Source organism: Malaclemys terrapin, chromosome 5 (assembly GCF_027887155.1).
Source record: "Malaclemys terrapin pileata isolate rMalTer1 chromosome 5, rMalTer1.hap1, whole genome shotgun sequence".
NCBI lineage: Eukaryota > Metazoa > Chordata > Testudines > Emydidae > Malaclemys > Malaclemys terrapin.
Window position 1 is genome coordinate 91526403 of NC_071509.1, and position 13042 is coordinate 91539444.

Consider the following 13042-nt stretch of genomic DNA (forward strand, 5'->3'; position numbering starts at 1 on the left):
GAATTACCTTTTGTCTAACAGATGGCCAATAAATAAATCCTTACTACCACCACACACAATCAACCCTTCAGACATTAAAAGGTTGAAGGAGCTTTCTCTCTGTTTCTCCCCAGCCTCTTCCCATCCAGAGCCTCCTGGTTGCCAGCAGGATAAGGTGGAGGGACTCGGCTTCTTTACACCTCACCTCACTCAGACTCCTGGTTGCTGCCACAAGGAGCTGGAGGAAGGTGTGCCCTTCCTTCAACTTTCTGGATTAGGCTTGACAAACTGGTCAATTGACTTATTATTATTTGAACATGGTCAAATAGTTAAATATTCCAGCAAGAATGCCTTCATGTAAGTGGTGACCTACATTTTTCACTGCATGATGGTGCCATCTGTTAAGAAGCCCTACTTAAATGTTTGGATCACTTACTGTACTACATACTAATGCCACCTGTTGGGGAAAAAGGGGAACTAATTGAAAGTTGAGCATCTTGATTGGCTGGAATATTCTAGAACAAACATTGTATGTATGTGTAGCTTTATTTGTATACCATGCCATCAACACACAAAGAAATTTACAAAAAGCACATTAAACAAGGTAAGACACAGCCCGTGCCCTGAAGAGCTTCTTCCTCTACACAAAGAGAAATGTGCAGCCATTAAGCCTCTCCCTTAAATAAAAGTAACACAGCTATTAAACCCCTCTAATAGTTCCCCACCAACCCTCAATAACCTACATTAAAACACCCATGTAACTAAACCCTCACTCCTCCCCCTCAACAAGAATCCCCTTCATACCACACATTTCCCCAGCAATACTTTGTTGATAATATGCAAAGTTCTAGGCTAATGAAGGAGCTGTAACATCACATCTCTGTAAAGACCCTCTCTTCCTGCAGCTGCTTATTAGTCCATTGTGTTAGTCCAAGAAGATGGACTGCCTGCCACCCTTCCCCTCCATGTAATCTGTAAGGCTCCTGGGAGGTAGAGGGCAACATGCCGGAAAACACTGAGTGGCTGGAATCTTCTGGTACAGCAGCCATTAGAAAACAGAACTGCATTATTACTGGTTGATTGAAATCCATGAGATACTTCATAAATCTAGATATTAATGTCTCACTACTTCTGGAATGCTAACATCATAATATATGTAGAGTCAGGGAAAACTAAAAATAATTTGTATGGACATTTTTTACTACACAAACTTTGAAAACATTAAAGCTAAACGTAAGTACTGTGCTTCTGACTATGTGAAACATAGATAGATGGAGAAATGCTTGTTAAATTCTTGTGATATGTGTTCATCAGTGTCCTCTGAACAGAAAAACAAACCTGACCATCTGTTTACTAGAGGTATAAATGCCAGCAATAAACCATTTAATACAGAAAAAAATCCTTATATACTAGATTTTTTTGAGAAGTTGTGTCCAATTTACAAAGTAGGAAACAGCTTGCAGGAAAGTCTTCTGAATGCCAAAAGTGGACATGAAAAAGAATTATTGTTCTTATTCCTCAAGTTCCTCATGTGTCTCTAATATCTGATAGATGAAGCAATATTCACAGTGAGAACGTCATCAACTTCATGGTAACAACTCCACAACTAGTGGTTTACTCATTCCAATGCACAACTGAGCATTATCATGCAGCCTAATATTGCTGACAATACAATAAATGAATTGGGTCCACACAGAAGGGTATTTCAGTTGTGACTGAGAATGTGACTAATGTGAAAGCAGCTTAGTCTTTGCTGATAAATGAGTATCCACATCTTCTGTGTTATGAGCATGCTGCTCTGAGGAGGCAGCATTTCATTGGTGATGTTGAAGATTTGACAAACTTTCTCGTCACATATGAGAAAAGTGAAAAAACACTGTCAAATTTTTCAAAAATAAAGTACCAGCTGCCATTTTCAACATCATTTAGTAAAGCACTCAATTTCATCCATGCTGAGTAAGTCTTGCATACTCAATGGGGCTCTTCTATTAAATGCCTCAAAGATCTTCCAATGTACAAGCAGACCCTTCAATCAGCTGCTGCTTAAGAAAGGGTGGCTGGGCGCTGCCCCCAAGTAATCTTTACTCATGTTCTTGATGATGCAGTCTTTTGCAAATGTTAAAGGACATACAAACAAACAATTCTGATGGAAGTAGCAAAGTATAAAGCAAGAAGCAACCCATTCAGTTGTAAAACAACCAGAGAGCAAACCCAGCCATTGAATCAAAACACCTCTCTCTATCATGGTGGAAAGGGTCATGCCCAACTTGCAGTTTAGCTACAGCAACAGAAATTCTTTTCATACTTCTGTATACTACTACTGTATGCACAAAACAACGTTTAAAAAATTACTTCCTTTATAGTTGCTATGTTTGTTTTATTTCCATTACAAAAGAAAAACGATAATGAAAATGTGACAATTATTCAAGACTGAACAGTTTCATTTTTTAGAACTTCATTTAATTATGTTTTGCATTTTTCTGAGTTAAAATAACGCAGTTAAAAATTTGTTTTTTGTAATTAGGCATAAGAATCTAAGGCTAAGCCTATTGGAGACCATAAAGTCTTACTCCTTTTGTTATAGTTATTGTTCTAACAAATTAGTGCTTTAAAATAGTTGGCCATTTTTCACATTTGACAATATTTGACCAATGTTTGCAATTGACCGATTATTTTGGACTGGTCAAATGCCCAACTCTATTCTGACTGCTACAACGGGATCTTTTCTATTACTCTATCCTTCTCGCAGACACCAATTTAAGTTCCGCCTCTCTATTTAATATCTCTAGTGCCTGCATCTGCTGCTCAGAGCTTCCCAAACAAACTGCTACAGAATAAAACTTGACTTGATTCTCATCAGTTTCACTATGTACCCACAAGGTTATAAACAACCACAATGAAAACTGACAGGTTCTTGTCAGTGATCACTCTGGAAAGCTCTGAGCAGCAGCATTAGCACTGAAGTCACGTATGTGTTGTCTTATGTCTGTAATGTATTGGTTTACACTTGGTATTAATATGGAAAGTTTATCTTCACACCCGTAAAGACTAGAAACTTTTTTTTTTTTTTTTTTTAAGAATCTGCAAAAGCTACTTCCACTAATTCTTCCTCTTCCCCCTCACCAGAGGCAAGTAAGCAAATGGACTTTTCCAGCCCTAATTTATCCATCCAACATATGTTTATTTTCTCTCAAAACTGAGTTTTAATTTAAATGGCCATGTATGTATGTTCTCTACTAAAACATAAGAATACAAATCAAGTAAAGAACTAATATCTGAGTGTGAATCATAGTGTCAAATATATGGCATGAGCTGCTGAGACAATGATGCATATCATATATCTTTACTTCAAAGAAAAAAATATACAGCTGCAGGTCATTTTCTGCCACAAAGTACCAGCAATCTTCCTATTGTGCATGCATTCAATCCCTTGGACAGGACATTTAATAGCTGTCCCCACTTAAACTCAATTTATTGCCTAGAAATTTCAATCACTGAACAAGCTCTTCCATGTTCACTAATGATCACGCTAACAGTAGCTGTAACTCTATGCCCCCATTGCAGGGTCTCAGAGCCTGAGTATTTACACCACAATTAAACAGCCCCATAGACTGAACCCAAGTCAGCTAACACGTGCCAGCCCCAGCTGTTTAACTGCAGTGTAGACATACCCTGACTCCCTCTGGCTGCTTGAAGCAAGTAGTAACAGTTTCAATACTCACACCATTTTCACTGCAATACTTGTGGTTTGTTGGCTACTATGAGGAGGATAGTGGGAGGATCTCTACTAATGTATGTCTACTGAACCTGAGCTGCTATTCCATGTTAGAAGCAGAGCTGCCCTATCTTAACTTCTATTTTAACCTGAGTTAGTTGACATGCGTTAGCTAACCAGAGTTAAGAACACACACTTTTTTGCCGTGATGACGTATCATAGGAAGAGAATAATTAAACAGTTTACATTTGGGTCACGTTGGGAACAATCTCTTTGCAACCATAAAGACTAAGTTTTCTTTAAATGAAAGTGTCAGACATGTCTTCCCTGCATCATTAACTCAAGCTATAACTTGAATTTTGCCCCAGCCCAACTTCCAGCCACATACAAGAATCTCTAGTTAGTAATGCAGTGGAGATGCTGCAGCTCAAGTTGCAACAAATCATCTGCTGCTAATCCACTCACTCATTTAATATCACTGTGTATCTTGATTGTTTTGCAATGTGGTCACTCTCAATCTAGCTCAGTGGTTCTCAACCTGCGGCCCACGGCCTGCTTGTGGCCCTATCAGCATACAGCTGCTGCCTATGTGACATCCTCAGGGCCATACAGGTAGTATTGGATGCAGCCCACATAACACAGTGTGGACCACATATATAGCCCACAATGGTCAATAAGTTGAGATCCACTGCTCTAGCTGCTCAAATGTAGGTAACTCCAGTGTACCAACTTGAGCTCCCTGGGGCAGTGAAGACAAGCCCACAATTCGGAAAAAGTTGGTGACACTGACATGAAAACCACTACACATGAGCAAGTGGATTTTTTTGAGCCCTGATCCTACCGAACAACACAGTAGTCCCTAGGCATCTGATACCCCCACACTATCCTGACAGGGGATCCTGGTTCAATGACTAAAGACATACATAAAATGGAGGATTGAAGATTAGAGCACCTCAGCAGAAAGATGTGTATTTAATCTGAACCAGCTGTGCAAACCACCTGATTAATCCTATGCTAAAGAGCTAAAAAACTAAGAAATAGCCTTCTGCCACTGATGTAAAATCCTGGCAGACAGAATTGTTCTGGAACGCAAGTCTCAGCAATCTACACTAGTCCCAGGGCCTAAAGAATCCTCCAGCTGCAAAGAACCTTGTCTTACTTCCCAGAAGAGATTGACTGAAAGTATCACAGGTCCATTGGAATCACTGGGGGGGGGGGGGGGGGGGGGGAATCTCTCCCCCAACTAGCTTCAGGCAAGTCTAAGAAATGAAGTGGATGTTTCTTTTGTGGTGGTGTAGAAAGAATCTGTACAAACATCTGAACTGTCCCTCCATTCATTGGTGGTGAAATCTAGTGAGGAACAGAATCTGACAAAGACAAACTCCTCTTAATCCTTAATCATGTATGTGTGACACTTGCTCAAAAAGCCATCTTTCAGCATCAACTATCTTAGCAACTATTCCCTTACTTTTAGTGTCTCCTTCTTGGAAAAAAGTTATTCAAAAAGTGGCAGTGGGCCAAACAACAGCTGACTTCCATCCAATACTCTAGATCTTTTTCAATCAGGCTTCATGACTGAATATGGCACAAAGATCATACTGGTAGCACTGATGGATGATCTCTCTCAGAATGGAGGTTGAAGATCCATACTACTAGATCTGCTGGCATTCTTCAACATCATGGATCACAAGGTTATGCTAGCTCAAATGCAGACTCTCACAGAAGTAGATGGAAACATGTTAGGTCTGAGAACAGAATCAGCATAAGAGTAGCAATGCACAATTGGTCTTCTTCTCCAAGGACCTGAATCTGCCAAGTCCAGAAAAGTTCAGTCTTGTCACTGCTCTTATTCAATGTCTGTGATACACTTAAAAGTGATAACACACAATAAATCAATAGTGTAATCTAAACTGACTATGTCTAGCAAGCAAAACCAGCAGATCTTCCTGACACTAAAGTATATGGAAGAAACTGAAACATAAATTGCTAGGTTAGATTCAATTAGAGCAAGACAGAAGGTAGTATTTGTTGACAGAAGATACTGTACAAAACTGGTTGAGTTTGGATCCACCTCCTTCACTGAGACTATTCCCCACTCCAGACTGTCATGCAATGCACAACCTCTGGGTTCTGCTAATTTCATATCTGCTCCTAGATTCCTGTATTTACAGCTATGGCTGATTAGGAGATGTTTCCTATTCTTTCAGTTAAGAGCCTTAGGTAGAAGCTTCTTCGATCACAAGCAAGGGTCTTTTTCTTCACACTTAAGAAAACAGAGAATCAAATGATAAATACTATGAACTTTTGAGCAGGGAATTTTGTGTGTAAAATCCATGACACAGTTGATGCAAGACAGCAATTTCAGTTGGTAAACAAGCTTATTAAATTACCTAATTACTTACATGGCCTATAGTCCCCAAGAGCTTTAAACACTAAAATTGATCTTCAACATTCCTATAAGGTAGGGAAATAATATTCTCATTTTCACAGAAGCAGTAAGGTCACAAAGGTGGCTGTGTAAGAGACAGGAACTGAACCTAGGTCTGAGTTCCTGCCCACAAGACCATCCTTCCACTTAATTACTGGAAAGATTAATTAGTAAAATATCCTTCCTAGCAAGGAAAACCAGAAACCAATACAATATCATCTTGTTATCCCTACCCATTTGAGAACATGGTGATATATATATTTAAACTACAGAATTCAGCATACTCAAGTAACCAGTAACATTATGGTGCAGCAATGATCATCGTTGGTGTATAGTCTATTAACTCTGTGGGTTATCGCTATACATTGGAATTATCACAATCTTTAATCTTGGACCGGGTTGCTGCTGCATGGCATAAAAGAATATATCTTGAACACCACACAGTATGTACTTAATACTAGATCTAAAACACATACTTGAATATTGTTAATTTTAGCACATCTAGTACAAAGCTTTGAAGCAGTGGAGAAACATAATCCCTATAGCAGACATGGTCTAGGTGTAATTTCCTCATTTGAAAATGTTTTCTTTACAAAATTGAAATTAAATATTGTTATATCTGAGGTTCAAAAAAAGTTACCTGTCACCTATTAAGCCAATACTAGCCAGGGTGAAATGTACATATAACACCATGCTTTCCCAAAAGGATACTGTTCTCCAAAGTTATTTCCTCTGCAATTTGAAAGAATAAAAAAGTTTTGTAATATCATATACCATATTTAACTATCATTGCAAATCAGCTTTCTGATTATTCCCGCTCCCGCCCCCCATGCATGTAACTACTAGGTCTGGTCAAACAAAAGCATTCATTTAATATTTGACATATCCAATTGGTACTAATCTAAATACATTTGCTGAGTTGTATTTGACCAGCTAGTCATACCATGAAAGCTGGTTAAATAGCATAAGTATTAACTGAATATTTGCCAAAAACCTGTAAAATTCACCAGTCATTTGTAAACTACAACTCAAACAGTCCTACCTCCTGCATGCCTTGATTTTGTTTTACCTTCTTTGCCTTTTTCTTCACTCCACTTTCTCCTTTCCTTCCCAGGAAAGTGCATTTCTCCATTACATTACAACTCACCAGCCTCTGCAAAGGGGGTGCATGTTGTTTTAACCCTCCCGCAACTTTCTGGCTGGTGAAAGGGGTGTTTCTTACTCTTCCCTCTTCTCAACCCCATTTTGAGTCCTCCTTCCAGTGTTAGCCTCTGCTGTTGCTCATCGCTTGTACAAGTACAGCTGAATGAAATAGACCCAATTAATGTCAGTTTCACTGATGCCCACAAGGATCAAAAAGAAACAGTGAAAAGTGACAACTTAGGACAGCCACTTTCCCTCTTCTGCACCCTGTGGAAGCCCTGAACAATAGCAGAGGTACTGGAGCGCTCTGTCTGCAGATTTAACACAACAGTGAATTAGTTTAACCTTGGTTTGCACTTGCATACCTTCATATCTCTAAGAGCTAGAGAAACATATTCAAAAATGAACTTAAGTTCAGCAGAAAGTGGTAACTTCCTGGGAGAGTTTCTTACTCATACTGGGGTGAATGGATTTTTTGAGCCTTGATTGTCTGTATTACAGTAGTGTCGAAATGTTAAATATGGTACACACAGAGAGCACATTCCCAATAAAACTGCCATACATCTATGAGCAATTTAGGAAAATCTTACTCTATTTAGTGCTTTTAGCAAACAGTGATAGGACACATACAGATAAGTGGAAGAACAGGTTTGCAAGCAGATTTCTACATAAACATTTCTGTTACAGATTTCTGATCTTGATAGCTTTAAAAAACTGACAACTGCTCCAAACCTCCAAAGATTAAAAGGTAAATTATTTCCCCAACAGACTGATCAGATCCTGTCCTGTTTCTGTAAGGCATAACATTTAAGTTTTGAGTACATTTTCTCAACACTATGAATAAATGAGACCCCTCTCCAAAGTATACAGAATTGGTTTAGTGTCCAAAATATCTATGTCTGTTTTAATCTTTGCTTACAAAAATAAAATGGCAGTTTATCTGCTTGAACTATTGAGTTTACAACAGCTGAGAGAACTGCAGTTTCGATGGTTCTGTATTCTGGTAAAACTTCTGTGTAACAATATTATCTATTGAAGGGCAATACGCCTCTTTTGGGTACTCTGTAGGCTAGATCACATCAGTGTCTGCTGAAAAAATCTTGACGCTATAAGTCACCTCTTGATATATACAAATAAATGACATACCTGAATCGTGGCATGTTCACTGGTCAAGCTTTCAATAAGAATACTGAAACTTATTTTTCAATCTACCTATTTTATTTTGCAACAAATTAGAAAACCACAGAACGGTCTACACATGTGAACCGTGGTCGTGGGCTCAAATACCATGAAAGGGAAAGGGGCAGCAAGAGTGAGGAGCATTAAGTGTTAAATTGTACATCACACAGGAACTGAAGTTATTTAGGTTACAAAGATTCCCCCCCAACTTGATGACAACAGACCGCCCAGTTAAAACAAACAAACAGACAGAATGAAAACAAACAGGCTAAACAAAATCTGCTTGGTCTGGAACAGATCTCAGCCTAAAACCAAGTTTCCTGAGCTGGACCAAGCTTTATTGCTCCTTAACGTCATCTTCACTGAACTCCAGCTATGACAGAACACTCCAAACCAAACCTTTCAAAGTGGAATGCCAAGACAACTTTGATATTTGAGGAACTTTTCAAAGGAAGTTTGAAGAGACTGCATGGCAAGGATTTAGAATGTACTTGTGTCCACATTTGGGTGGTGACTTCTGTTCTTCAGTACTAACTGAAGTTGTATGTTTCGTGATAATACATACCTTTGCACTCTTAACTATTGTGCAGTTATTTACAGTTCTGTACATTTCTAATGTAGCGTTTTTAAACCAAACACTCAGTAATAGAATACATATATGATACATTAAAAGCAAACATTTATAGAAGATTTTAAGAATGTTTTGCACACAAAAACCTTAAGATGCGTATATTAAAAGAGATATTTCTCATTATTTCAGGAGAATTGATAAGACTGAACTAATATGAATAAGATGCAGCCTTCTAATGAGTTTCTCTGCATAAACCAATTGTCTTCATCCGTGCTACAGATTACAATTTCTGCAATCTGAGACATTTCAAATAGATTACAGAATCTGGTTTAACATTCCTGATCTCTGGGAGCACATAATAAGTTTAAGAATCTTTAAAAACAGACAAACATTTTGGAAACCTAAACTAACATGCAATATTTTGCAAAAAAAAAAGTTGTGGGAGAGAACTATATGATATTTCAAGATTAAGTAGTTAAGAGGGAATCCTCTTAATATGAAACTCTTGACAATCATTCATTAATTGATCCATCTCCTTACAATACTCCATTTGCCCCAAGTGCCTTATATACAAATTTCATACTGCACTGAATCAAAGCGGATGTGCACTTATTATATTGCTTTGTACAGTGAATTATTCATTCCTTTTATGCACACTTTAAATGGAAAGTATAATGTCTTCGTTTGTACTCTTAGTAATTATTTTGTGGTGCAGAGCTTGTTTCATTGACATATGCTGGAATCAGAATCCAGGGAAAGTAAACTGTCAAAATGTTTTCCATAGACAAGGCTTAATTGCTCAGTTAGTCTAGGAAAAGTCACTCTAAAACCTTCACCATTTTACATTTCCTCTGGCCAAAGAAACATTCCCCATTGAACAGCAAGAACTAATCTCTCCAAATCTGACTTTTAAAAAACCCAGAGGAAGCCCAAGGCCCCCAGCTACTGTAGGAACAGAATTAGTGAATTCAGGATGCTTTAAAGAGCCTATGATCTTGCACTAGCTTAGGATCACATCTGACTCTCTTTATACAATTCTGAAGTGGTCAGTAAGATGCAAAATGCAGTGTGCGCAATGTACTAGACCCTCACCCAAACATAATGGGCAGGATTCAAACTAAAAATTCACTAGTTAATGGGTGTTCAGAGCTCTTCTGCTCCCCCCTCAGCGAAACGCAGCCTGAGAAACCAACCCACCCCTGTCGCTTTTGCTTACCCAGGACAGCACAGGAGGAAGAGGCTCGAAAGGGGGCTACTGACGGGGAGGAGTTGGAAACTCCCCTCAATTATAGACTTTCCTCCTATCTCCTCAGGTTTTCTGCCCAGCCCCTCCCCGGACCCCTTTCTCCCGGGCCTCCTACCACATGCCGGGGGAAGTCCTTCGTTCCCAAGCACTGGGGGAGTATGGGGGCTTTCGCCCGTCCTCCCGCTCCTCTTCAGGGGGCAACGGGGGAAGACAGACCCTGAAGCTGGCAGGATGCAGCAACCAGCGGAACAGGGGGTTACGAGAGCCGGCGCCAGGGCCCAGGCAGAGGTGTGGGGGCTCCCTAGGTCCCGTCCCACCGAAGCAGCCAAGGCTGTAGCTCCCTACGTTTCACCGGGCGCAGGGGCCTGCCCAGGCGCCGCCGAGAGCCCCCCGCCCGACTCACTCACCAGGATGCGCTTGAAGAGCGCGTTCTCCTTGGGCGGGAGGCTCACGGACGGCATCGCTCCTGCTGCTGCCGCGGCCGGCTCAGGCTCCGGCTCCGCTTGGAGGCTCCGGGGGGCGGGGTGTCTCCTGCCGCTGCTCGGTCACCGCCGCCTCCCGGGACTCCCTGCCGGGCCGCCCCCGCCGCCCCCTAATCGCTTCCGTCCCAGGCCCGGCCCCTCCAGGCCGCCGTATCCGCGCCGGGTTCCCCCTTGCCCCGCACCGAGTCCCAGGCGACAGTTCACGTGGTAACTGAACAGGCCGGAGAGAGGCACCGCCAAAATGGCCGCCGCCGCTTAGGGCTTCCCCAGCCGGGTCACGCTGCTCAACGCGCATGCGCCGCGACCCCATTGCCCAGCCCGGCTCGGGAGTCGGTGCGGGGCATGCTGGGAAGCGAGGCCGCTCCCGTGTTCCGCCCTGGTGACTCAGAGCCCGTCCCAGGCGTCCCCCGCGGGGCGGCCGGAGTTGTCGTGACTCGCCTCCGTCCCCCGCAGCCGCAAAAGCCCGGGGTGAAATGGGGCCGTTCGGGGGCTTTGCCCCAACCATTATGCACCCAGCCCTTCCTCGCCCTCCAGCGGCTCCGGGGCCGCCTCTATTTTACGGGCCCTGCGATCTGGTTGCAGGCGCGTCTCCCACCAGAGGCTGGACAGCTCCGGCCCGGCTGGCCTAGGGTTTAAGGTGTGCTGATCGCCTGAGTTAGCTAGCACGTTGTAGAAGCTTAATGTAAACAAGGCCTGCTGCCTCTAAGGTGTCAGCCTGGTGGGGCTAAAGTCGGGGGAGCGCAGGGCTTAGCTCATGGAAAAGGGCTGTGCTTTGGCTACATTAAAATGATTAGATTGTTAGCTCGTGCTAACATTGTGCCTTTAAATCCTACTCTAGATCAGGCCTGGGTACATGCCATTTGGAGGAACATAGCATACCTCCCTCTCTGGCTTTTTACCAAAAGTGATGAGTAGCTACCATATGTGGGCATTTGGTCCAGTGCCAGCTCCCCTTACACCACTCTGACGTGGCACCTCCACCTGCGGCCTCACCCTGCTATCTTCCAATCTTGCTGAACCAGTTTTAGTTACAAAAAAGGCACATGCCTGCTATTTTTTGGGACCCACCCTCGCAGTGCTGTGCCAGCAAAACAACTCAGAAGCTAGTCAATTCTTGCCCCAAGACAGTGGTTCAGGCCACTGTTTGCTCTCCTCTGCTTCCCTCCTGGAACTTGGAACCACAGAAAACATGATGACTGTTGCACATTTGGGTGTCCGTAAAGCAATTATTATGTGCGGTGTTAGAATTTTGTATGGTATTTAAATGCAAATTAGGATGAGATCCTCAGTTTTTGTCTATAACTTCAGCAGGATTTGAACACAGTTGTCCAATGAAAAGTTTACATTCAACCTATTGTGCCACAAGCCTTCAGCTGATGATATTGCAAAACAGTTTTGTACCCTAAATAAGTACTGAACTGCTTTTAACATCAAAAGTAGTAATGGAATGAGAGTTAAAGTACTTTTATGGATTAGAAACTTGCTAAGAAACAGAAAACGAATAGGAAGAAACAGTCTTGTTTCAGCATGGCAAAAGTTAACAATGGGGTGCCTTGCTTCTGCATTAGGGGCCTGATCTACTGGCCCACTGAAATCAATGGGAGTCTTTCCTTTTACTTCAGTGGGCTTTGGATAAGGCTGTATGAGGTGTTTAATATATTTATTAATTATATGGAAAAAGGAATCGACACTGGGACACAAAATTTGCATATGAAGAGACTAAAGAGTGCTCTGAGAAGCTTCAGCAGGAATTAAAGATTAAACTAAGATCCCAATCGTGTAAAGATTTATGCACATTGCACATGCTTAACTTTACTATTGTCTTGCTGTCTGGAGTAGCTCATGACCGTGAATGCCAACCTTAGGGCAGATTGTCAAAAAACAGGGAAAAAATCCCAAACTGGTTGTATGTTCTATAACACTGCTCTACAGCCAAAATGCTTCTGAAATAAATGTAGTCAAACTTTACTAATTCTGGGTCACTGAGAACAAAAATGATGCTTAAAATTGTTGATTGGCTCTAGTTTTCAAGATATGCTATTGGGTCAGTATACACGACCCTTGACTTGGGAATGGCAGAGGATAAGTGAGTTATAAAGTTAAATCTCAATTTAAACCAGAAATGACTAAAATACATCTTTGACTGGATCTATGAATAAATCTATGACTGGGTTTGGACAGTATTTGCTTTTTAGGCAAAACAATGAATGATGCAATCTGAAGCTGGTATTGTGTAATACATGATATGAATTGCATCATGTTATTCCTAGAAGTCATGGATGATGTAATCGTCACGAAG

At 41.4% G+C, this 13042-nt stretch overlaps 1 protein-coding gene across 1 annotated transcript in view; it reads right to left on the minus strand.

Moving 5' to 3' along the window:
* The window catches only part of NAA15 (N-alpha-acetyltransferase 15, NatA auxiliary subunit), a 58250-nt gene extending 47275 nt beyond the window's left edge, over positions 1-10975 (minus strand). Inside the window, exon 1 of the mRNA XM_054030045.1 lies at positions 10669-10975. Within this exon, the coding sequence (XP_053886020.1) occupies positions 10669-10722 (54 nt within the window). The 5' untranslated portion in view covers positions 10723-10975. The remainder of the gene's footprint in view (positions 1-10668) is intronic.
* Positions 10976-13042: the final 2067 nt, after the last annotated feature.